At 38.2% G+C, this 25,538-nt stretch overlaps 1 protein-coding gene across 14 annotated transcripts in view; it reads left to right on the forward strand.

Annotated features, from left to right (window-relative positions):
- DLG1 (discs large homolog 1) overlaps window positions 1-25,538 on the forward strand; it is a 270,198-nt gene that overhangs the window by 144,586 nt on the left and 100,074 nt on the right. For all 14 annotated transcript variants that reach the window (XM_006753379.2, XM_006753381.2, XM_006753383.2 and 11 more), the window contains 5 exons: window positions 3,977-4,027; window positions 6,489-6,613; window positions 8,467-8,636; window positions 9,573-9,709; window positions 18,903-19,047. In XM_006753379.2, coding sequence (XP_006753442.1) covers window positions 3,977-4,027; window positions 6,489-6,613; window positions 8,467-8,636; window positions 9,573-9,709; window positions 18,903-19,047 — 628 coding nt within the window. The remainder of the gene's footprint in view (window positions 1-3,976; window positions 4,028-6,488; window positions 6,614-8,466; window positions 8,637-9,572; window positions 9,710-18,902; window positions 19,048-25,538) is intronic.

Genomic DNA, 25,538 nt, shown 5'->3' on the forward strand with positions numbered 1-25,538 from the left:
CCCCTCCACTCTCTCAAAAAAGTAAATGGAAAAAATATCCTTGGGTGAGGATTTAAAAAAAAAAGTCTTCTTTGAACAAGTGTTATACCAATTATGTAATAAGATTTGTACTGTTTGGATATATTAGTATAGCTTATTAGAAAATTAAAATCTTTGGGCCAAGGGGACTGAGTATATCTGTGTTATAAATTATCCTCTGCTTCCTTATGTCACTTATATACCTATAATTAAAGCAAATTATATTAAAAAGAAAAAATTATACAACTTAAAAGTTAAACAATTACTTTTTTTCTTGGGTGGGGAGAGGTAAAGGAGAGAGGGAGGAGATCTAAACAATTACTTGTTAATTCAGTTCATTAAATTCCACCTGTGAGTGAAATCATATTGTATTTGTCTTTCTCTGAATGGCTTATTTCACTTAGCATAATGTTCTCTAGGTCCATCCATGCTGTCACAAAGGGTAAAATTTTCTTCCTTTTTATAGCTGAACTAGAGGCTGGGTGCATGAATTCGTGCACTGGTGGGGTCCCTCAGGGTGGCCTGCAGGGATTGCACCCCAGCTCATGCCCCAATTTATGACCCCAGCCCCGCCTGGTACCCCGCTGTGGCCTGGCACCGCCCTCTCACCTGCTCCACCATTCACCTTCAGGGTAATCTATTGGGGCCACCCCCCTCCCCTGCCTGGTTCCCTCAGTGCCTAGGAGCCGGGTGGTGGCCCCACCCCGCACTGTCACCACTGGTCGCCATTGGTGGGGCGATTGGGCACCCGCTCACACCCACCTTGGCCTGGTGCCACCCTCTCACTTGCTCCGCCATCCCACCGCGGTTCCACTCTCATGATATGGTATTAAACCGCACCAAGGACATTTACTATGTATCTACCTTTTCAGAAGGCTTAATAGTGAAAATCCCAAATTCCCTAAAGTAGAATCATAAACTCACAGTACAAAAACTTTACATATTAACCCCAAAAGGCCATATAAGCACACTCACATGGAAATGTTTTCCAGAATAAAATTTCAAACTACTGTATTTAGAAGTTAACAATAATAGAGCCCATTGTAACGATTTTGGGATTTTGCCAAAGCCATATGCTGAGGAAAATTTATTAACTTTAATGGACATTTTTAAAAATAGAGGGGAGTAATAGGCATTCAATTCAAGCAACTTTTTAAATAGTCTAAAGAAAGAATAAAGAATTGACAAAAGCAGAAAGTAATAGCATAAAATTTAATAGATTAATCAGTAATGTTAAAACTATTTCTTTGACAAAGACTGATAGACTTTTAGGAAGTCTGAGCAAGAAAAAATAAAAGTGATACAAATAACCTTTAGAATAAGAAAAGTGATATAGCTGCTATTATGGATTTTATTTTTACTCATAAAAATGACTTTCAGTCAAGTTGTCCAGAGATCCTTATGTGTAACCCTACTGCAGTATGGATGCATAGAAATCATAATTTATACATACACATGTGTGCATTTATAATCTATAATCTCAAAACAAGAAAAAAATCTCTTGTGAGGAAGAAGTAGCAAATGGGTTTTAATCCCTTACAGCCATAAGAAATAAGAACCCCAAAATTAGTAGAGATGGGTTTCAAAAGTCCTCAAGAAAAAACTGCTAGCCCCTGAATTAGACTTGGATTAAGGGTTGCTTTCTTATAATATTGTGAGGAAAGTAAAGTAGCTTGCATAATTTAATTATTCTGTCATTTCATTATTGTGTTGCTATATAGCAAACTAACCAGAAACTTAGTGGCTTAAAAAACAATTCGTTATTGCTCATGATTTTCTGGGTTAACTGGGTGGTTCTGTTTCACATGGTTTTGGCTGGGACTTTTAAAAAGCCTGGAAGATCCAAAATAGCCTTATTCACATGGCTGGCAATTGGTGCTCGTTGCTGATTAGGAGTGCACCTTGGTGCTTTTGGTCAAGGGCTTTGATTCTCTTTTATTTGAATCTCCTCATAGGCTGAGCTTCCTCGCTTTATTTATTTATTTTTTAAATATATTTTATTGGTTTTTTACAGAGAGGAAGGGAAAGGGATAGAGAGTTAGAAACATTGATGAGAGAGAAACATCAATCAGCTGCCTCCTGCACACCCCGTATTTTGGGTGTGCCCTCAACCAAGGTACATGCCCTTGACTGGAATTGAACCTGGGACCCTTCATTCCGCAGGCTGACGCTCCATCCACTGAGCCAAACCAGTTAGGGCATCCTCGTTTTATAGGTGCTGGGTTCTAAAGCATTGTTCTAAGACAAATGCAAACACTACAGAGCATCACATGAACTAGCCTCAGAAACTACGCAGCATCATTTATGCCACGGTCTTTTTAAACAAAACTCTTCTAGGATCTGCCTAGATCCAGGGGGAGGGGAAATTGACAGCATCTCCTGATGATAGGATAGGTCAGTCACATTGGAAAAGAGCCTGTAGGGTGGAAGGTTGTAGGAATCTAGAGAAATGCAGTTGATGACAATCCTTATTTGACTTATTAGAATTAGTACTTTTCCCAGACTTGTGTCACAAGAAATATTAAAGCAATGATTTGATTCCAAGGACAATTCACCCTTCACTTAGTGGCTCTTGTTGTGGGAATTACTTCTTCCAGGAAGGAATAGGAATAAATTGGAAGGAATAAGAGAAAGTGCTTTGTTTCTAAGATGTGAACAAGAACTTGAATGGTAAATCAAATTTGGGCGTGAAATGTGTGACGGGAAGCACCAAAGTAACAGATGCAGAGGTGGGAACTTGCAGTATATATAAAGGAAAGAGCAAATCATTCACATATGATGGTATGTAAAGCTCATGAAGAGGTGAGATATGTATGTGAAGAATGAAACTGTGATAGATTGGGGTCAGTTCATATGACCTTTGTATGAGTTTCTGAAAGTTCTAGAGGAAGTGTGTTATTAGACACTAGAGGCCCAGTGCCCATGCACCGGTGGGGTCCCTTGGCGTGGCCTGCGGGGATCGGACCTAAACCAGCAGTCCAATGCAGCCTGCCACTCTTGTTCCTGCTCCTGCTCATCCCAGCCCCGCTGCACCTGCCGCTTGGTAGGCTCACTGTCACTGCTGCGGTCCCCGGGCTGTGGTGACCAGCCATAAGCCCTGTATCTGGAGCCCGTTGGTCAGCTGAGCAGCGCTCCCACTGTGGGAGCGCACTGACCAACAGGGGGCAGCTCCTGTATTGAGCGTCTGCCCCCGGTGGTCAGTGTGCATCATAGCTACTGGCTGGTTGAATGGTCAATCGGTTGCTTAGGAATATATAAATATATACATATAAATAGATGGGCTCCAAAAATATCTATCTGCATAAAGCAGAATAATTTGAGCAGTAGAACATACTAATCTAAGAGATTGGGTAGATTACATTGGCAATAGCCCTGAGGAGATTAACAAAGGCTTGAACCAAAGTAATAAATAAAAATGAGAGTAAAAGGTGATGGTTTTCAGAAAAACACGTATTCAAATCAGTAAGAATTGGCAATTGATTAAGATATGCAGAGAGCCCTAGCCAGCTTGGCGCAGTGGATAGAGCCGACAGCCTGCAGACTGAAGGTTCCTGGGTTTGATTCCAGTCAAGGGCATATGCCTGGTTGTGGCTTGATCCCCAGTGCGGGGCGTGCAGGAGGCAGCCGATCAATGATTCTCTCTCATCATTGATGTTTCTGTCTCTCTCTCCCTTTTCCTTCCTCTCTGAAATCAATGAAAATATATTAAAAAAAAAAAGTGCAGAGAAAAGAGTCAAAATTCAATTAGCTGAATTCCATATTTGAATATCATAATACCATGTCAACTCATTGTACTCTTCCATTCCTTAAAACATTTCCCTAAAATTATTAAAATGAAACTTATTTTATTGCTGTCACATTTAACAGGTTTTTATTAATAAGTCATGCAAAAATTACGTTTTGCCATTTCAAATTTTATACTCTAAATTTCTGTGCTACTTCTTTTTCCCTCTATTAGGTTAATGGCACTGATGCAGATTTTGAATATGAAGAAATCACACTTGAAAGGGTAAAAACTATTAATTATCTTAAGTTTTTATGCATAAATCTGTTGCTTTAAAGAACTCTTTAAGTATACAGTACTGCTCTTTCATTATAGAATTCAAGGAAATAGATCTTCCAAAAAACAGAGCCATTAATTCATTTCTTTTATAAGTTCACATATCATAAAATTAGCCTTGGTATTTTCAGAACATGTTGCTTTTCTTTAATAACCTTTTTTAAAATTTTCCTGGACTCATTTTCACCTGCTGTTAACATCTTACGTTACTAGAATACATTTGTTTCAACTAACGAACCAGTATCGATACATTATTAAATAAAGTCTAGACTTTTTTGGATTTTCTTAGTTTTGATGTTTTTCCCTTCCAGGATCTCATCCAGGATATCCACCACATTACATTTATTTATCATGTTTCCTTTAGACTGACAGTTTCTCAGATTTTTTCCATTTTTAATTTAATTTTTAAATTTATTTTTTATATAATAAAATATTATTTATTTTAAGTAAGTATTTAGTACCCTGGTCATTGTATCAATATTCTTTCATAGCAAAATAATAACCATATTTCTAATTAACAAGACCCTATCGAAACCTTATGTACTCCCCTAGTCAGAAAATAACTTAGGGTATAATTCAGGTGTATAGATTTTCTTGCTATATTTTCCCCTTAAGGATATCAGCATTTAATGGATGCTTTATTTTAGTAAAACCACCCGTGTGACTAGCATTTTGGAGAAATGAAGTGTTCCATACAAGTAAATTTCCTGAGTAGCTGAGTATACAGGGTGGGGCAAACGTAGATTTACAATTGTTCGTATGGAAAATAATACCATGATTAATGAATAATTACAAGAATAAACTCTGTTTTGCATACTCCCATCTATAAACCTTCTTTTACCCCACATAAGATGAAAATCCTAGATAATTAGATTTGCTTATATTTGAAGCCAGAATAGACTCTGAGTGAAAATAGACCTTAAAAGAGTCCTTTACATGTATAATAGATATTTATTGCCTACTATCTGAATATGGACCTCCTATTCAAGTGAGGTAGATGACTGATTAACTTTCAAGTAAGCATAGTATTAATGTATTGTACATATTTCAATGTGGTGTTCTGTTGTTGGGGTTTTTCCCAGCTTTATTGAGATAATTGACATAAAATTTTAACTTTTTATCTTATTCATTTTTCATTCTTTCCTAATGCCTTTTAAATTCCTTTATTTAGTCAGGACTGTACATTGTATTTTCACTGATTAAAGAACCGGAATATACTGGGAATTGGGAAAATGTTATTAAAGGGTACAAACTTGCAACTAGAAGATAAGTTCCTGAGATCTAATGCACAGCATAGTGATTATAGTAAATGATACTGTATTATGTACTTCAGAATTGCTGTGAGACTAGCTTTTAAACATTATCACCACAAAAAAATAAGTAATAACTATGTGACATGATAGAGGTGTTGACTAAAATTACAGTGGTCATTAATTGCAATATACAAATATATCAAATCAACACATTGTACACCTTAAACTTACACAGGTGTATGTAAATTATATCTTATTAAAAAGAAAATAAAAAATGAATTTGAGTACTTGCATAACTTGATAAACTCACACAACCTATTGATACTATTGCTGAGATTCTAGTAATCTTGAGGAGTTGAGACTGAAAAAAAAATTTTTTTTAAATAGAATTTTAGGGCACATCATAGTAGAATGACTGTGTAACCTATTTAATACTAACAGTTAAATAATAGGTCCAGATATGTTTGCTTATTTGAATTGCTGAAAGCCAGAGTTGGAAAATTGCAAACTAAACATTTTTAAAATACCATTGCTTAGAGTAATTTTCCTTAGAGACTTATAGCAGTAAAACCCTTTTTTCAAAGAAAATATTCAGAAATCCTATCTGTAAAACAAGCAAAAAGTAGCACTGCTTTGACAAATTGATGAAATAAGCTGATGGCAAAGTTAGCAGAAGCAAAGCTCCACCCCCTACCCCTTTCTTAAAAGACTAAAATAATATATTAGTTTTACCTACTCAGAAATAATAGCAACAAAAAGAACAATCTCGGTATTTTTCTCTTAGAGACATTTGCCTTACCCAACATGAGCGAGGTACAGTCTAAAAGAAAAGATCTAGTAGTGATACCTTTGCAGAAAGGTGATTAATCCAAGGACAAATTGTAAATACTTATAAAGAAAAAACCGTAGACTAGACTCCAAAAGTGTACTCAGTATCTGTTCTTCAATCTCACCTACTCAGCAATAATGCCTCTGAATTCTTTATAGAGAGAAAAGGCTTTCCTTGTATTTTTTAATTTAGAATATTCATATTCCCTGTACAGGTACCTTTATGAGTTTGTTCCCTGTGTTAGTACAGTTTCTAGGCCCTATAATGACAGAAACCTATCAATAAAGATAATTATTATTCACTGATTTTTTTCTCTCTCTATCCCTAGGGAAATTCAGGGCTTGGCTTCAGCATTGCAGGAGGTACGGACAACCCACACATTGGAGATGACTCAAGTATTTTCATTACCAAAATTATTGCAGGGGGAGCAGCTGCCCAAGATGGAAGATTGCGGTATGTTTTGCACTTTATATTAAGATACTGAATCCGCTTTGTGTATTTTTCTGTAGGAAGACTGAACAAGGCATAAACACAAAAAGAAACACTATCACAATAATTAATGTAAGGAAGATGCTCAAATAATGAGTGAATGAGAAAATTGTGCTCTAAGCATTGTTTCTTCTCTCTTTTAAGAATTTAATTTTGTCTTACTTTCTATTTTCAAATAAACACACAAAATTTTTTATATTTTCTGGGTATGAAACATATATAAACTTATTTAAGATACAGGGATCAGATATCTCTGAGTTTGTATTTCCTACCACAAAGAATAAAGATTATGTAAATTTATATATATTTTATTAATTGACTAGATGAAAATAACAGTTATTTAAACTCTTGTTTAAATTTAGTGTTCCATTTCAGAAGGTATCTTTAGCATACCTAGTTGTTTCCTTAGGCCATAGATTATGGGAATTTTATTCACTTGTTTATGATATATATATAGTGGCAGTTTTAGGGTAAGGAATTTATATGGTCTGTAAAAAAATCTTATTTTAAGGTTATTGGTACCTTATGCCATTCTTCAGTTTCTAAGCTTCTCACTGGACATGACAGGTGGTATATTTACTTAATTCTATTAAATATGAAATAAATAATTTGACCATTCATATAAATGTAGACATTTATTTCCTGATTGTTACTGACCTTTTATTTGTGTTTCTGATATGAAAATTAAATGTCCCATTTTGTTTCACTAAGGAAACATACCTATAGTATTAACTCTAAGGTATCATTGTCTTTGGATTTAACATTTATTTTCTCTAAGTATTTTTAAATGTTATTTTATTGTTTAAAGTATTCAGATAATAGTACATATGTCTCCTTTTTTTTATTCCCCCCATTGACCTTCCCCTGACCTTCCCTACCCCCCAGCACATGCCCTCACCCCACCCCCCCAGGGTCTCGTGTCCATTGGTTATCTTTTCTCTAAATATTAAAGTTAATTGGATATAGAATCTTATCAGGATCAATTATTAATATTTTAATTATGTTTTATTTCCCCTTTCCCACCCAACTTTAAATGACCATCTTCCTCTTCTCTCCCAACCCCCAAAATGAGACGAGAGCTAGGGCAAAAAATTAGAACTAGGAATGAATCAGACTTTAAAAAAAGACTTTGTTATTAAGTTATTTACATTATAACCTTTTAATTAATATACTAAATAGTATATAACCTTGAACTTTTATAAATCTCAACAAATAACTTTATTTTTTAAAAATCTAGTATCTAAATTGGAAAAGGCAATCAAAAAATATTTTGGGATAAATCTCTGTTTTGTCACTTACTATCTCTGTAACCTTAAGCTAGATATTTATTCTGAGCCTCAGTATTTTTATCTTTGAATGACATCCCTGTTGGTCATTGTCTGAGTGGCCTTGGGAAAATTATTTGAACTCTTTTTGCCTGAGTATCTTCTGTAAATTAATGATATAAATATGTTCCTAATAAGGGTTAAGTTAAGCACTAAAAGAAGTAGTTGGCATGTGGTTAATGCTAAATAAATATTTGCTATTTTTCTAAAGTGTTAAGCCTACACATAATAAGCATACAAATTGCAGTTGTTATTGTTCAATTTTTTTGTATAATGTATTATTTGTACTGTTTCTTTTGTTGGCCATTGGGAAATGTTTGTATTTATTAATATGAGTATTTGATACATTGTAATTAAACATGCAGTTTCTTCACTTACATTTTCTCTAGCAAATAATTCTCTTTACCTTAAAAATGAAAAGGCCAACAGAAAATTGGCAAAATGAAAAATTGATATTTAAATTTGTAATACTTAATTTTTATTTTTCCTCAGGGTCAATGACTGTATATTGCGAGTAAATGAAGTAGATGTTCGTGATGTAACACATAGCAAAGCAGTTGAAGCTTTGAAAGAAGCTGGGTCTGTCGTACGCTTGTATGTTAGAAGACGGAAACCAGTATCAGAAAAAATAATGGAAATAAAGCTCATTAAAGGTCCTAAAGGTATACATAAATCACACTAAGACAAATTAAGTAAGGTATCTTTGAATTAAGTATAACTACAAAGTTATTTATGACACATTCTAAGATTAACAATACTGGGAATGTACAGAATTTACCTGAATTTTTAGAATTTCTATTTCTACCGATTTTTGTCTTAAGTAGACTTCTACTTAAATACTTAGAAGTAATGTATAGTGTGGATATTAACTTGTTATCTTTAATCCATAGTATGTTAAATGCAAGTACAAAGACTAAGTTAAAAGAAGAAAATTTAAATGTATCATTAGCAGTTCATCTGCAATGAGGACTATTAAGATTTGATTTCTGAATTTTGAAAACATGGATGGAATTAAGGATAAATAGAAATATTGATTCTAATTTGTGATTTATGGAAGAGGTGGTACTCCAATGAACAAAATAAGGAATAGAGAGCTACAAATTTGTTTGGTACTAAGCTATGAGATTTATGAGTTCCATAAATGCATTATTTAAAATTAATTCGTAGAATATTGGGAAAATATTCACATTTCTGAAGCTTATTCTGCCCATCACCAGCAATTTTATTATTTTTTTCTTAATTGTTTTAATCTCCTGAAGGAATTAAAAGTGTTACTAAGAAGCAGTTAAGTTCGAAACAAAAGTGAAACATAATTTTACAATGTCTCTTTGAACTCACCAACTAATTCATTTACAAAAAGACTTTAAGACATAACCTGGGAGGGGGAGACAGAGGAACTTATTTGTAACAGGAGCGCTTATAATTACAGTTGTCCCCTGATTGAGAACAAATATTTAGGAATTTAAAAGTAGGTAAATAAATTATTTTCTATTTTAAAAACATAGTGTGAAATTATCACCTTCTGTTTTCCATCCATTTCTTTCTGGACTTTAGTTCACATTATTGATGAGATTCTAAAACTAGTGTTTTCCAAACAGGTCTTGGGTTCAGCATTGCTGGAGGTGTTGGAAATCAACATATTCCTGGGGATAATAGCATCTATGTAACCAAAATAATTGAAGGAGGTGCAGCACATAAGGATGGTAAACTTCAGATTGGAGATAAACTTTTAGCAGTAAGTATAAGAAATGTTTTGAAAATTATTTTGATTATGTCTTTTTTTTTTCTGACAGACTCTGGAATTTCAACATGCCAAAAATGTTTCAGTGATTTAAATGAATGCATACTAGCCTTACTTTAATCAAAACCTGCAAATGATTCTTGGTATTATCTTTGTTTTTTATTTCAATTTCCTCTACCAGCTCCCCTGCCTTTTTCTTTTATTTTTCCTTCTATTTTTTGTTGATGGGTTAGGGGCTTGGATTTACAGAATTGTTTAATCATAGCTCTTAGGTTCATAACACAATGTCATTCTTTGTTCAGATGTGACTTATTTATTTAGTTTTATACTTAAGTTAATTGATTGTTTTATTTATAATGAAAACTGCTAAGTCATTACACAACCCAACAATTTGTTATTCCTTTGCATTTTTTTTTCTTATTTTTGTCCTTTTTATTGAATTTATTGGGGGGACACTGGTTAACAAAATTACACCAATTCCACATACACAAGTCTACAACACATCTGTATTGTGTGTTCATCACCCCAAGTCAAGTCTCTGTTCATCACCATTTATCCCCCTCTATATCCTCCTCCACCTCCCTCTACTACCCCTCCACACCAGCAATCACCACTTTGCATTTTTAAAATTGTTTAATCATATATATATATATATATATATGTATGTATATATATGTATATATCCTATCTAATAAAAGAGAAGCATGTTAATTAGCCATCCCTCTGCTACCCTTCCCATTGGCTAATCAGGGTGATATGCAAATTAACTGCCAGCCAAGATGGCGGCCGGCAGCCAGGCAGCTAGAAGCAAACATGAGGCTTGCTTGCTCCAGTGATGGAGGACTCCAACATCCCCCGCCTGCCGCTGCCGGCCTCAGAGCTTGCACTTTGAAACATTGTTACAAATATAGAAGCTAAACAAAACCCCAGAAACGTGCTTTCAGCCAGCCGGGATCTCAGAGCTGGAGTTGAAACTGTTTCGATTATAGAACCCAAACAAACCAGATACCTGCTTTCAGCAGCTGAGGCCTAAGAGTTGGAGCCAAGCCTCAGAGCTAAAGCTGGCCCAGAATAAAATAAAAATAAAAAAAGGAGCTGTTGGGAGCTTCAGTCACTAGCCATCCTGAAAACAGCCCTCAGCCCCTCACCCAGACTGGCCAGGCACCCCAGTGGGGACCCCCACCATGAAGGGGGTGTGACCAGCTGCAAACAGCCATCAGCCCCTCACCCAGGCTGGCCAGGCACCCAAGCGGGACCCCCACCCTGATCCAGGACACCCTTCAGGGCAAACCAGCTGGCCCCCACCCATGCGCCAGGCCTCTATCCTATATAGTAAAAGGGTAATATGCCTCCCAGCACCGGGATCAGCAGAGCTGCGAGGCCTCCCAGCACCGGGATCAGCAGAGCTGCGAGGCCTCCCAGCACCGGGATCAGCAGAGCTGCGAGGCCTCCCAGCACCGGGATCAGCAGAGCTGCGAGGCCTCCCAGCACCGGGATCAGCAGAGCTGCGAGGCCTCCCAGCACCGGGATCAGCAGAGCTGCGAGGCCTCCCAGCACCGGGATCAGCAGAGCTGCGAGGCCTCCCAGCACCGGGATCAGCAGAGCTGCGAGGCCTCCCAGCACCGGGATCAGCATGACGGGGCAGCGCCGAAACCCCCTGATTGCCCTGCAGCTCTGTGTGTGACAGGGTGCGGCGCCCCAACCCCCTGATCGGCCCTGCTCTGTGCGTGACAGGGGATGGCGCTGCAACCTCCCATCAACCCGCTTTGAGTGTTACAGGGGGCGGTGCCCCAACCCCCCAATCGTCCCTACCCTGAGCGTGACTGAGGGTGGCATCGCAACCTCCCAATCCGCCCTGCTGTGTGCATGACGGGCCGGCACCCCAGCTCCCCAATCAGCCCTGCTCAGAGCCTGACCAGAGGCTGCACCTAGGGATTGGGCCTGCCCTCTGCCACCCAGGAGCAGGCCTAAGCCAGCAGGTCGTTATCTCCCAAGGGGTCCCAGACTGCGAGAGGGCACAGGCAGGGCTGAGGGACGCCTCCCCTCCCCCCAAGTGCACAAATTTTTGTTCACTGGGCCTCTAGTAATATATACTAGAGGCCCAGTGCACAAAATTCATGCAGGGCGGGGGTGGGGGTGTCCTTCCAGCAGTCAGACATCCCTCTCATAATCTGGACCACTGGCTCCTAACTGCTCACCTATCTGCCTGCCTGGTTGCTCCTAACTGCCCTCCCTGCTGACCTGGTCGCCCCTAACTGCCCTCCCCAGTCAGCCTGGTCACCCCTAAGCGTCTCTGCCTTGGCCCCTGCCACTGTGGCTTTTTCTGGAAGGATGTCCAGATGATGTCCAGTCTAATTAGTACATTACCCTGTTATTTGTGTAGATAAGTATTTGTCATATTATTCTCTATTTTTCTATATGTATTTAAAATACTCCAGAATATTTTAAGCGAATAAAAAAATAGTCAAGTTGCAGAAAAATAAAAGTTTTGAAATACAACCTGGTAGGCCTTAAAACAACATTTGTGTAAAAGGGCATAAGTTGCAGTGGCAACAAAACTTGTTGTTAGGATTGCTTGGTTAATATTCTTTTGTTTGAAAGGTGTGGTTTGGGCAAAGGAGAAAAGGAAACCAGCCCAATAAAAGGCAATGTCTGATTGGGCTGTTGCCGCAGCAGAGAGGGGCAGGTGCGGCAAAGGTTCAGGCTGTCCCACAGGCAACGATGTCTGTGTGTACGGAACACCAAAGGACACCAGTCACACCTGAAACACAATTTGCTAACATTCACAATTGCAAAGCTCAGGAAGAATCACTGCTTTTAATACTGTTATTTCCCTGACATATAAAATATACATACATATATGTAAACATGCTCTCTTCTGAGCTTCCCCTGCCCTCCACTTAATATTTGGCTATGGCCTTCTTTTCATGTCAAAAATTGTATGTACAGACATAATTTTTAGTGGCCACAATGTTATTCCTGACTGTTTGACATTACTGTGGTTTACTTCACTAACCCTTTATGGTGGGGCTGGTTGTTTCCAGTTTCCCCTGGCATCAACAACTACAGTAAACATAGTTGCTTATTTGACTGTTTACTTAGGACACATTCATAGACGTGAACTCCTGGCCCAAAGCTAATTCACTTGAGTTTTGATCCACATTTCTAAATTGACTTTCCATAAAGTGCGGCTGTTTGTTTAGTCCATTGGTTTTAAATCAGGTTACACTCCCACAAACAGGTTAAGAGAAAACTGTTCAATGCGCCTTGGGCAAATCACAAACTCTTGCTGAACTAGAGCGACCTCCTGGCACGGGACTTGGAGGATCCGGGCTGGAGGGTGAAGTCCAGGGAAGGCGGGTGGCGAGGTGGAGGGCCCTGTGTGGGTGCGGGCATGTGAGTGTGTGTTGCTTGGGTCCACACTCATGCACACACCCACACACCCTCACTCCCGCTCTGCACCCTTGGCCGCCAGGAATCTCCTTGGAGCTTGCCCTGAGCTCGGATGCATTTAGTCCCAGCACCAAACAAGTGTGAGAAAGTTTCCCCAGTCTGACTCCTGCTGCATCGACGGGAGGCGAGACCAGGAGAATCCGGGCTGGAGGGTGAAGTGCAGGGAGGCACAGATGGCGCAGCCGAGGGCCCTGTGTGGATGCGGGTGTGTGAGTGTGTGTCGCTCTGGTCCATGCTCATGCACACGCCCGCACCCCGCTCTGCACACTCGGCCACCAGGAACCTCTCAGAGTTCAGCCCGCTCGTTAGTCCCCTCCCACTTGGTCAAGCCTTCATTGGTTGTGGACCCTGGCTCTTTATATAAATAGGTGTGTGTGTGTGTGTGTGTGTGTGTGTGTATGTGTATATATATATGTTTAAATATTTCATTCAGTATTTGTTTTGAAAAATTTTTTTAAGGCTGTTATGCTATATGTAGTCTTTTAATACATGTTTTCACTAAATATTGTTTTACTAAGACAGTGATGGGGAACCTTCTGAGCTCGGTGTGTCGGCATTTTGAAAAACCCTAACTTAACTCTGGTGCCATATCACATATAGAAATTTTTTGATATTTGCAACCATAGTAAAACAAAGATGTATATTTTTGGTATTTATTTTATATTTTTAAATGCCATTTAACAAAGAAAAATCAACCAAAAAAATTGACACGCGTGTCATAGGTTCGCCATCACTGTACTAACACTTATCCATATTGTTGCCTAGAGCTGAAATTTGCCCATTTTACCTCTAAATAATAGTCTATTCTGGGACTATACCACAGTTTATTTATCTAATCTTCATCAATAACTGTCTTAGCCTATGCACGTTCCCTAGAAAAGCAAAACCTAAAGCAGAGCTCCTATACTAAGTATGTGTTATGAGGTGGTGGAATCGCAGCAAAGCTGGAGTGAGTGAAAATAAAAAGTGAGGCAGAGAATGAGGGAAAGCTTATACCAGATACTATGTTTCTGAGCTGGCTATAATTTCTTAAGAAAATGTAGTTGATGGTTTATCATGTAGGACAGTCTTCCAGGCAGGTCATGTGGAACCAGCCATCAGGGAAAAGGAAGGATTTCTCTGCTAGCCTTTTTAGTCCTCTGTCTCCTGTTAATTAGTCCATGCACATGGGAGTTTATTTTTGGACTGTGTTACCCAATCCTCTGGGCAAATTCTAGGGAAGCCAGCTCACTCACTCTGTGGCACAGCACTTCCCCTGAACTCAGAAATGGTGGGAAAAGCTAGGTAGAGCCTTAGTAGTCTAAGCAAGTCAAATATGGGCTTCTGATGTGTTACAGCTCCTACTATGTGGAACACATCAACCATGCCCAAGCCCAGTCCTTACTGCAGAAGAGGTTGAAAGAGCTGGTAATGAATCGTAGGAGGCAAGGTGAGAGGAGAAGTAGCCAGGAGTCCACTAAGCAATCAGCCAAACCCTAGTGGGCAAGTAGACTGAAGTGAATCTGAAAAGACACATATATAGTGGTGAACTGGGTTATTTCTTTTCTTTTTCTTTCTTTCTTTTTTGTACTATGAATAATTCTGCTAGGAACACCTTTTGTATGTTCTAGTACATTGTACAGGGTACAAAATTTTCACTTAACTCTTTAAACATGGAATTGAATGGATCACAGTCTATCAGTAATATTTTACAAAACTATCATAATGTTTTCCAGACTCCTTGTAAAAATTTTTATATTTCCATCAGCAATATATAAATGCTGTCCAGTACTGCTTATTTTTACAGCAAGGAGATGGACTGATTATTTTTTAGTTAATGATGGGGAAGAGGAGGAACTGACCTTGAAATGCTTTTCACTAACTTATCCTGTCACAGCTATGATTTGTTACTCTTCCCCAAGCTACAACCAAAACCCTCTCATTATCACCTGCATATACACACATACTGTCTCTCTCTCTCTCTCTCTCTCTCTCTCTCTCTCTCTCTCTCTCTCTCTCTCTCTCACTCACACACACACACCACAACTGCAGCACTACACCTATATTTACCAGTTCAAAAGAGTCTTTTTCCAATGGGTTTCTTTCTTTTATTTTTAATTTCTTGGATACCATGTTTTCCTTTATGGTTTCCTCAGAATCAATTTTAGTGGTAGGGAGCCAACAATTTATGTTGATTTACCATTGAGTGTGGCTTTGGTAGTCATTGTATTCTTAGTTCTCATATTAATTGACACATCAAGCATTTTACATTCCTTCTTCAAACACTTTTTCATTTTGCTGAATAGTCACCTTCTATCTTGGTATTTTGCTTACCTCACTAGTCACTTCTTCTCATTCTCATTTTGGGTGCATCTTCTCCCTAATCTCTAAACATGAAATGATCCAGGCTCAGTCCTTGTATTTTTTCTCTTCTCTCTTTGATTTAATGGGTTCATTTGCATATGATAATACTAAGTATTCTTTTCTGAACTTAAGTTTTATTTACACACACAGAGACACACCCTTTTTGTGCATAAATGAAATATATAAATGTTTAACATTGCTTTTGTCAAAACATTTGAAAAGCCCTGAGATTTTATCTAGTCTCCTTTTATATGTCCCCAAGAGTCATCTCAAATTTGATATATCTAAAAATAAACTTCTAAGTACTTCCCCCACTCATTACCCTCAACTCCTTCTCTTTGCACATTCTTCACATCTCATTACATGGGAACTTTGTCTTTCTATTTGACCAGGTCTAAAACTTTAGGATAATCCTCTTTCTTTCACACTCCACATTGAATCCCTTAACACATCTTGTCAACTCATTAGCTATCTAATGCTGCATAAAAATAAAAATAAAAAAATAGTGACTAAAACAATAACAATCGTTTACTTGCTTACACTTTTGCAATTTGGGTAGGGCTTGCCAGAACAGCCTATCTCTACTCCACATAGTATCAACTCGGGTGGCTCAGCTAGGGCCAGGGATCCACTTTGAAGTTGGTTGGCTCACATATGGTGGATAAATTGTTGTTGGCTGTCAGCTGGTAGCTCAACTGGGACTGTTAGCCAAGTGTTTAATTCTCTAGTGTCCTCTCCACATGGCTAAGTTGGACTTCTCACAGGATGGTGGGTTCCAAGAGGGACGTACCAAGAGAGAGCCTTCCAAGAAGACAAGCTCCAGTGTATGGCATTTATCAACCCTCTCTTTACATCAGTTACTATTATGTCATTGGCTAAAGCTAGTTACAAGGCCAAGCAAGATTCACTGTAGGAAGGGATTTTACAAGGGTATGAATACACATACAAGGGTATGTATGGCCCATTGCAGGCCACCAAAGGAACAATATACCACAGCTATGTATTTCAAAATGCAAGAAGTCCTCACTATACACAGTAATTTAGGACCATAAAAATTTATGCAGCTGAAACCCTGAAAGGCAATATTAATAATCAGTGGGGAAAGTTATGGTTTGACAAAAATTTAGAAATTTTTGTCAAAACATGAAAACTCTCCTGCTGTTGATTATAAAGGTACAAATTAGGACAATAAAAAGTATACTAAACCAAATATTTGTTTATTTAGTACATTCTAATTTAAGACATTAGAAAAATTTATAGTATTTCTTTGCCAAAAAAATTTACCAAAAAGAAGAGCAATCTAAGCTTAAAGCTAGCAGAAGGAAGAAAGGAAATAATAAAGATTAGAGCAGAAATTAATGAAATAGTCAGTAGGGAAACCATAGAGAAGATCAAGAAAACCAAAACTGGATTCTTTGAAAGGTTAACAAAATTGACAAACATTTAGCTAGACTGACAAAGAAAAAAAAAAGACTCATTTCTAAAAGTAGGAATGAAAGAAGAGACATAAGGGAACACTTTTATTTATGAACAACTATATGGCAACCAACACATTAGATAACTTAGATAAAATGGATAAATTCTTAAGAAAGACACAAAGTACCTCTTCTATTCACTGTTGCACTGATAGGACAACAAAGAATGAAAAAGACATTCAGGCCGAAACCGGTTTGGCTCAGTGGATAGAGCGTCGGCCTGCGGTTAGGGACATGTGCCTTGGTTGTGGGCACATCCCCAGTGGGGAGTGTGCAGGAGACAGCTGGTTGATGTTTCTCTCTCATCAATGTTTCTAACTCTCTATCTCTCTCCTTTCCTCTCTGTAAAAACTCAATAAAATATATTTTTTAAAAAAAGACATTCAGATTGAGAAGGAAATGTACAACTGTATTTGTAGGTTATGTCATAATGTATATAGAAAATTCTATGGAACCTAACATAACTAATAAACAAGTTTACCAAGGTTGCAGGATACACCATCACCACCTAAAAATCAATTCTGTTTTTACACAGAAAATAGATGAATGATGAATAAGTAATTGAAAAAAATCTCAACTTGACTATTACCAGTAGAAATACAAATTTAAATATAGCCCTGGCCGGCTTGGCTCAGTGGATTGAGGGGTCCCATGTTCGATTCCAGCTGGGGGCACTTGCCTGGGTTGCGGGCTTGATCCCCAGTGGGGGGGTGCAGGAGGCAGCCGACCAATGATTCTCTCTCATCATTGATGTTTCTATCACTCCCTTTCTCCCTTCCTCTCTGAAATCACTAAAGAAATATATTTTTTAAAAAAAATTTAAATAAAATTGATGTACAAATTAAAATGCACAATTTTGCAGGCTCTATTTATACAGTAAATCGATAATATTCAGTGTTTGCAAAGGTCTGTGTAGAAGAACAGTTTAAATAATCTATTAAGATTAGAATGGCTTAAAAATTATAATAGAATTCCACAATGGGGTACTGTACAATAGTTTTTTAAATGAGATAATTCTCTGTGGCCCAACATGGAATGATCTCTAAGATACCTTATATTAAAAATCAAGTTGCAGAACAAAAACCTTACGGTTTCAGATTCCTTAAAAAAACAAAACTAAAATATACCTACACACATTCCTCAATGCCTAAGAGTGTGTGGGAGCCCTAATCAAAGGATTAGGCTGGATGTTCAAGGACAATTTGCCATACGCATGTGCAGGCAAGGACACAGCACTTTTATTGTATGCATTGCCCAGGCATATGTTTCTATAACCCAAATATTGATGTCACTATTTGGCAAGAACTCTCTTTTGTCCAAGTTGCTATAAGAGTGTGTTGCTGACCAGCAGGTGGCTGGCTCCTATGTTTGCTGTGGCTACTTTGTGAGGCTGCTCTTGCATGGCTGCTTTGTGGGGCTACTTTGTCTGATGGCTCCTTGTTAGCAATGGCCACAAGGTCTTCAATAAGCCTCTTATCTGCTTACCACTTCTCATATCTCTCTGTTTAATACCCAGCATTCAAGGGGGTACAGCCCCTAGCAGAAAAGGACTTGTGCTCCCACAGTTGGCATAATCAAGCACAATCAAGGAGGAACTTACTCCCACAATTGGCCCAGCAAGCAGGGTTCAGGAGTAAGTGCTCTGACAGAGTGGAAGGAAGAGTTTAGTCTTGGGGATTGGGAAGAAGAGGGCTAGAATCAAAATTGGCTATTTCATTAACATACATAAACAACTTCATTTATCATAAACTTTCTAATATCATAGACAATAAAAATAGGTATTTTCTTTCCACACACCTTTATAGTCCTTACATCAATCCCATATTTTTCTTATCTTTGATGTAAATATTTACCACCAAAAAGCAGAAAGCAAGTGAACATGTTTTAAAATAAATGTCTTGGTGATTTTCTTTTAGGTGAATAGTGTGTGTTTAGAAGAAGTTACTCATGAAGAAGCAGTGACTGCTTTAAAAAACACATCTGATTTTGTTTATTTGAAAGTGGCAAAACCCACAAGTATGTATATGAATGATGGCTATGCACCACCTGATATCACTAACTGTAAGTCCCTTTGCTTTCATCTATGTTATTGTTGCCTTACTTTTTTTAGTCTCCTTGTAGTAAACTCTTTTTTTTTAATCTTTATTATTGTGAGTATTACAGATGTCCCCCTCTTTCTCCCTATAGTCCCCCTCCACCCAGTTCCAACCCTACTTCAGGCCTTCACCACCCTATTATCTGTGCCCATAGGTAATGCATATAAGATCTTTGGTTAATCTCTTCTTGCTCCCCTCCTTCCCCCTGTCCTCTGAGATTAGTCAGTCTGTTCCATGCTTCCATGCCTCTGGTTCTGTTATATTCATCACTTATTTTCATTAGATTTCTTGTTCGTTTATTTTGATTTTTAGATTCAAGTGTTGATAGGTATGTATTTACTGCCATTTTATTGTTCATATTTTTTATCCCTTCTCCTCCTCCTCCTTCTTTTCCCTCTTCCTCTTCTTAAGGATTACCCTTCAACATTTCTTGGAATACTGGTTTGATAGTGATTAACTTCTTTAGCTTTTTCTTATCTGTGAAGCTTTCTATCTGATCTTCAATTCTAAATGATAGCTTTGCTGAAGAGAGTAATCTTGGTTGTAGCCCCTTGCTATTCATCACTTTGAATATTTATTGCTACTCCCTACTGGCCTGCAAAGTTTCTGTTGAGAAATCAGCTGACAGTCATATGGGCACTCCCTTGTAGGTAACTAGCTGTGTTTCTCTGGCTGCTTTTTAGATTCTTTTTTTGTCTTTAACCCTTGGCATTTTTATTGTGATGTGTCTTGGTGTGGGCCTCTTTGGATTCCTCTTGTTTGGGACTCTCTGCGTTTCTTGGACTTGTAAGTCTATTTCTTCCACCAGGTATGGGGAAGTTTTCTGTTATTATTTCTTCAAAGAGGTTTTCACTAGCTTGCTCTCTCTCTTCTCCTTCAGCACCCCCATAATACGAATGTTAGTACACTTGAAGTTGTCCCAGAAGCTCCTTACACTATCTTCATATTTTTTATTTTATTTTTTTTTAGCTCTTCTGATTGGGTGTTTTGTGCTTCCTCATATTCCAAATCATTCATTTTATTCTCAGAATCCTCTACTCCACTGTTGAATGCCTGTAAATTATTATTTATTTTAGTAAGTATATGCTTAATGTCTGACTGGGCCTTTTTCATGTCTTTGATGTTCTCACTAAGGTTCTTAAAATTCTCACTAAGATCCTTGAAAATCTCACTAAGTCCCTTGAAGCTCTCATTAAGATCCTTGAGCAACCTTATAACCCACTGTTTTGAACTCTGTATCTAGTAGTTTGCTTGCTTCCATTTCATTTAATTCTATTTCTGGAGACTTTTCTCTTCTTTCATTTGTGACCTGTTTCTTTGTCTCCACATTTTGACTGCTTCCTGGTGTTTGTTTCTGTGTATTCTGTAGAGCTGCTATGTCTCCTGGAATTGGTAGAGTAGCCTTGTGTAGCCTTGGGTTGAGTGACTCAGCCACCCCAGTCACCTGAGCTGGGCCCTCTAGGTGCACCCCTGTGTGGGCTGTGTGGACAGTTTTGTTGTAGTTGAGCCTTGATTGCTGTTGGCATCAACAGGATGAATTGACCTCTAGGCCAATTGGCTGTGAGGACCAGCTGTGACTACAGTGGAAGAGCTGCTGTGCAGGAGACACTCCATAGGACTTTCTTCAGTGTGCTTTGGTGCTCACTGAGTCTTCCCCTTGAGTATGTCACTTGTGGATGTGTAGAGTTGTAATCTTCTATGGTCTGAAGCTGTCCACCAGGTGCACTGGCTCATGGGTCTTCCTGGAGGTGCAAAGTCAGCCACTGCCTGGGGCCACCCAGCAGGAGCTACAGAGTAATCTGCAAATAGCTGCTACTTGTACTAGGCCTGGAAGTGCCCAGGCAAGGCCCAGCTCTGAAGCAAGGCAGGCTGATGCTAGTGCTGGGTGTTGGGCCTCTTACTGAAAGGTATGAGACACACTGACGCCAGCTACTGCTTGTTTGAGAAATTTTAGGGAAGTCTGTAGCCTGAACCAGAACAGGCCATTCATATGCAATAGCTGCTGTAAACAGCTTGGGGGGAGGGGGCTGAAAATTGGGTGGGTGGGGTCTCAGGGAATCACCAGAAGGGAGCAAGCTGTGTGAGACAAGCTGATGAAAACTCAGATATGGCTGCTGGTCAGCTCTGGAGTTGAGGGGAGGTCCCAGCATGGGAACAAGGATCCCTGTGAGATCTCCTGTCTGGGAGAAAGCTCCACCTGAGTTCTTGCCCTGATGCCTGACAATGCAGTTCCTCCCTTAATGTCCCAGGTTCCTTTCAAGCTGCTGCCCCAGTGCTGTAGCCCAGAGGGATCAAGTCCGTGTGCTGGCCCGTTAAGAAGAACTGCCTGGGTCTCTAGCATCTTCCGTGTTACTCAGCCCAATTACCACTGGTTTTTACAGCCTAAAGTTACGGGGACTTCTCTTCCAGCTCTCGAATCTTTGGCTGTGGGTCCAGTGTGGGGCTGGGACCTCTTTCTCCTCACAGGAGGCCTTCGTAGCCACAATATCTTCCCAATTAAAAACACGCTACACATGGGCAACGTACCAGCCTTTTTCATGCCTTTTCCCCTCCTACCAGTCTCAGTGTGCTTTCTTCTTTACTTCTCTACTTGTAGGGCTTCCATTCAACCAGATTTCAGGTGGTCCTGAATGATGTATTTTAGTTGTAATTTTGTTGTGATTGTTGGAGGTGGCAAGTACCAGCATTGACCTATGCCGCCATCCTGGTTCCCCTATATCCTTAGATGTTATGTGTATTTTTATAAAAAGTTTACAATATAAAGTTAAGACATTATACAAATATTTTTAAAGGAACTACTAAGCATTTTAACCTAATAGTTTTTAAAAATCAATTTTAAGTCAGAATCTTCATAATGAGGGTGGGGCTTTTCACCTTTAGTGTTTTATAGCAGCAATTATTAACATTTAAAGCATTGATTCTCAAACTTTTATGTAAATAGCAGTTGCCAAAGGTTATTTGCAAATAATGTAGATTCTTGTTTTATTTTAATAGTTTTGGAGTACAGAAATACATTTAAACAAGCAATTGATTCTTTTAACAAGCATGGTAATTCTAATGATTCTAGTGCTGCTGATTCATGGCCACACATTGAGAAACACTAATTAAAATACAGTATTTCAAACACTTGGGCTTTTCTATAGTGTCAACAAGCTCCTACTGTATTGCCTAACTATATTTGTGTACAATACAGTTGTGTTGCCTGGAATTGAATTATGAAAGTACTTATTTATTTTATGTTTCCTATTTTATTGTCAGTTTTTTTAATGTACAAGCTGAGATGAGATTTAAATCTATTTTAATGTATTAGTGTTGGTTACAAAATGAAAGTTTTGTTTGGTGCATTGAGTTCATTTTAGAAGCACCATGTGTAGTAAAGATCTTTAATGTATTCCTTTTAATATCCTTTTCCAGGTTTTTCTTTTTTAGATTGTAGAGATATTTGTGAATTTTGCAAGTGGCAATATTTCCAATTTTAAATTTGGCAAAATTCATTATCACCAGTAATTATTGTAAGTTAAATACAAATTATAGCCCTAGTTGGTTTGGCTCAGTGGAGAGTGTCGGCCTGCGGACTGAAGGGTCCGGGTTCGATTCCAGTCAAGGGCACATGCCTGCGTTGCAGGCTCAGTCCCAGTAGGGGGCGTGAAAGACTTGGCAACCAATCAATGATTCTCATCATTGATGTTTCTATCTGTCTCTTTCTCTCTCCCTTCCTTTCGGAAATTAATAAAAATATATATTTTTAAAAAATACAAATTATATTTTGAAATGTATCTACTGTCCTCCAGTGGTACATCTTTATTATCTGCTCATTGAGTTCTTATTTACTCAAGTATAACTAATAGTATTTCACTAATAGTATTCAGTCTCTTTAATGGACAAGAATAATGTCTTATATTTCATTTGTGTCAGGAAAAAACTTTGCTACTTGTTTAAAGTTCTTACATACAGTTGATTTTTAGTACAAATCAATAAGGACTTAATGTATTTTTATTTGTACTTGCAAATTCAATAACAAGCAAATCACTAATTTGAGTATCAATCTTATTTATTATGCTGCTTTATCTGTTCAAGACAACTATGTGTATTACTCAGCAATAAAAAGAATGATATCTTGCCATTTACAATAACATGGATAGACCTAGAAGGTATTGTGCTAAGTGAAAGAAGTCTGACAAATAACATGATTTCACTTATATGTAGAATCTTAAGAAAAACAAATCAATAAATAAAGTGAAATAGAACCAGACCCCTAGATGCAGAGAACAAACTGATGGGGTGGGGACCAGGAAAGGGACACTTATGTGCACATTTGTAACAATTGGTCCACAAGTTGAGAATTGGTGTCCTGTTTATGGTCAAATATACAAATAGCCAGGCTGCTTCTTACAAATACATTGAACTGAAAAATATTATTTTTTATTGAATTAGTCCTTTCTATTTATAATACGACATTTTAAAAGTGGAAGAGCTAGTTCCAAAGAATACTAATTAAATAATGTTTTGTTGTTTTCCCTAGAGGCATCGGTTATTGAACTAATAGAACAGTGATTTTCAACCTTTTTCATCTCATGGTGCACACAAACTAATTACTAAGAAAGATATATGTTTTGCTGACCTGACCAAAGAAAGGGGTATAATTTTTATGGATTTACAAAAATAATAATAGTAGTAATTACCTACCCTTTTTTGCTTCAAAGTGACTTTTTAAAAACCAGGTGCCTATCTATAGTATATAAAAACCAAGCGACTAGAACAGTGGAACAACCAGGACAACCCAAACAATCGGTTGCAGTGGCCAACTGTCCCAATGGGAGCCCCGATCAGCCCTCCCAACCATACATAGCCCTTCCCCTTGGCCAGCCCTGCCCCCAATTGGCCCTGATTGGAATTGGAGCTGGTGGCCAACCTCCCACATCCCCTCACCCCTGCTGGCCTGGCCCCCATTGGGGTGGGCCATCTGGAACCCACCCATGCACAAATTCATGCACCGGGACTCTAGCACTTCTATATAAGGATTTCTGGTACCAACAATTAACCAATCAGATGCAGCCTTATTATGCTATGTGACCAATAAGATATAACTCTTTATATGATCTTATATATTTACAGTTCAAGACAGAGCATTCACACCGAACAGCTATTGTTATGTTGGCTTTTGTCATTTTTTTATTTGATAATCTAAGGGAAAAGAGGTCAATACCTTTGGCTAAATAGTCAGGTATTGCATGTTTTTTTGTTTTGTTTTGTTTTTTTAAAATATATTTTATTGATGTGTTACAGAGAGGAAGGGAGAGGGATAGAGAGTTAGAAACATCGATGAGAGAGAATCATCAATCAGCCGCCTCCTGCACATCCCCCACCGGGGATGTGCCCGCAACCCAGGTACATGCCCTTGACCGGAATCGAACCTGGGACCTTTCAGTCCGCAGGCCAACGCTCTATCCACTGAGCCAAACCGGTTTCGGCTGAGTATTGCATGTTTTAAAAATTCTTGCAGCACACCAGTTTGAAAGTCATTGTAATAGAACATTGTAAAAATATTGAAGTTTACCTTCCTAGTTTAACTTTATCATAATGTTCTGTTTCCATTCCCTTCTCTTCTTAGGAAACTACAATTCTGGATTTTGTTGTATACTTTCAATTCATGTTCATACAACATATGCAGTCTATAAATTGTGTTTTTCTTAAATATTTGTGTTTAAATACTTTTTTATATAAATGATTTTTACCTATTAGCTCTCCTAAAGCCGTTCCCATCAGATTATTCAATTTATTTCCTGTCCCTTATGTTAGTTATCTAGTGTCCTCTTCATTAATCCTGCTTTAGTCACTGAAGATGTTAGTGTCAGGCCCATTGTTCTCTTTGCTACTACTGTTCATGTTATCATTCTTAGTGATGTCCATTCAGAATCCACACTGATAATTCATTCAACAGCCTGGAGACTTTGTTTCTTGTTCTTTTTCTTTTTAATCATCCTGCTCTCCACTCCAGCTCAGATACTTACTTCAAAGATAATAATTTAGATCTGATCATCAATACCTTCACTGCCTCTACAGTCTTGATTAAAGTCATCCCATTCTCTTACTACACTCTTTATTTCATTTACTCCTATCCTAAAATTCGTCCTCATTTTGACCTTTAATCATTTGATGCTATCACTTGGCGTTGCCCCCTTGTGTCTCCATTTTTCAAGCTTAGCTTCCATAATTTGTCATGATATTCACTTCTTTGCACATGTTTCTCTTGCCCCCTCTTTCATTGGCAGAATCCTAATTCTGGTTCATTCTGCTATCTTCCTTCATTCCTGCGTCCTAAAAAGCAGAACATGACTGGAGAAAAGCACAAAATCGTAGTTAAAGTTATGACCATAAATCCCAGATGGGGCGACACTGTTATGATTGTAATCAAAATATGTATAATAACCAAAATATGGCACCCAGGCATAACAA

Source organism: Myotis davidii, unplaced genomic scaffold (genome assembly GCF_000327345.1).
Source record: "Myotis davidii unplaced genomic scaffold, ASM32734v1 scaffold571, whole genome shotgun sequence".
Lineage (NCBI taxonomy): Eukaryota > Metazoa > Chordata > Mammalia > Chiroptera > Vespertilionidae > Myotis > Myotis davidii.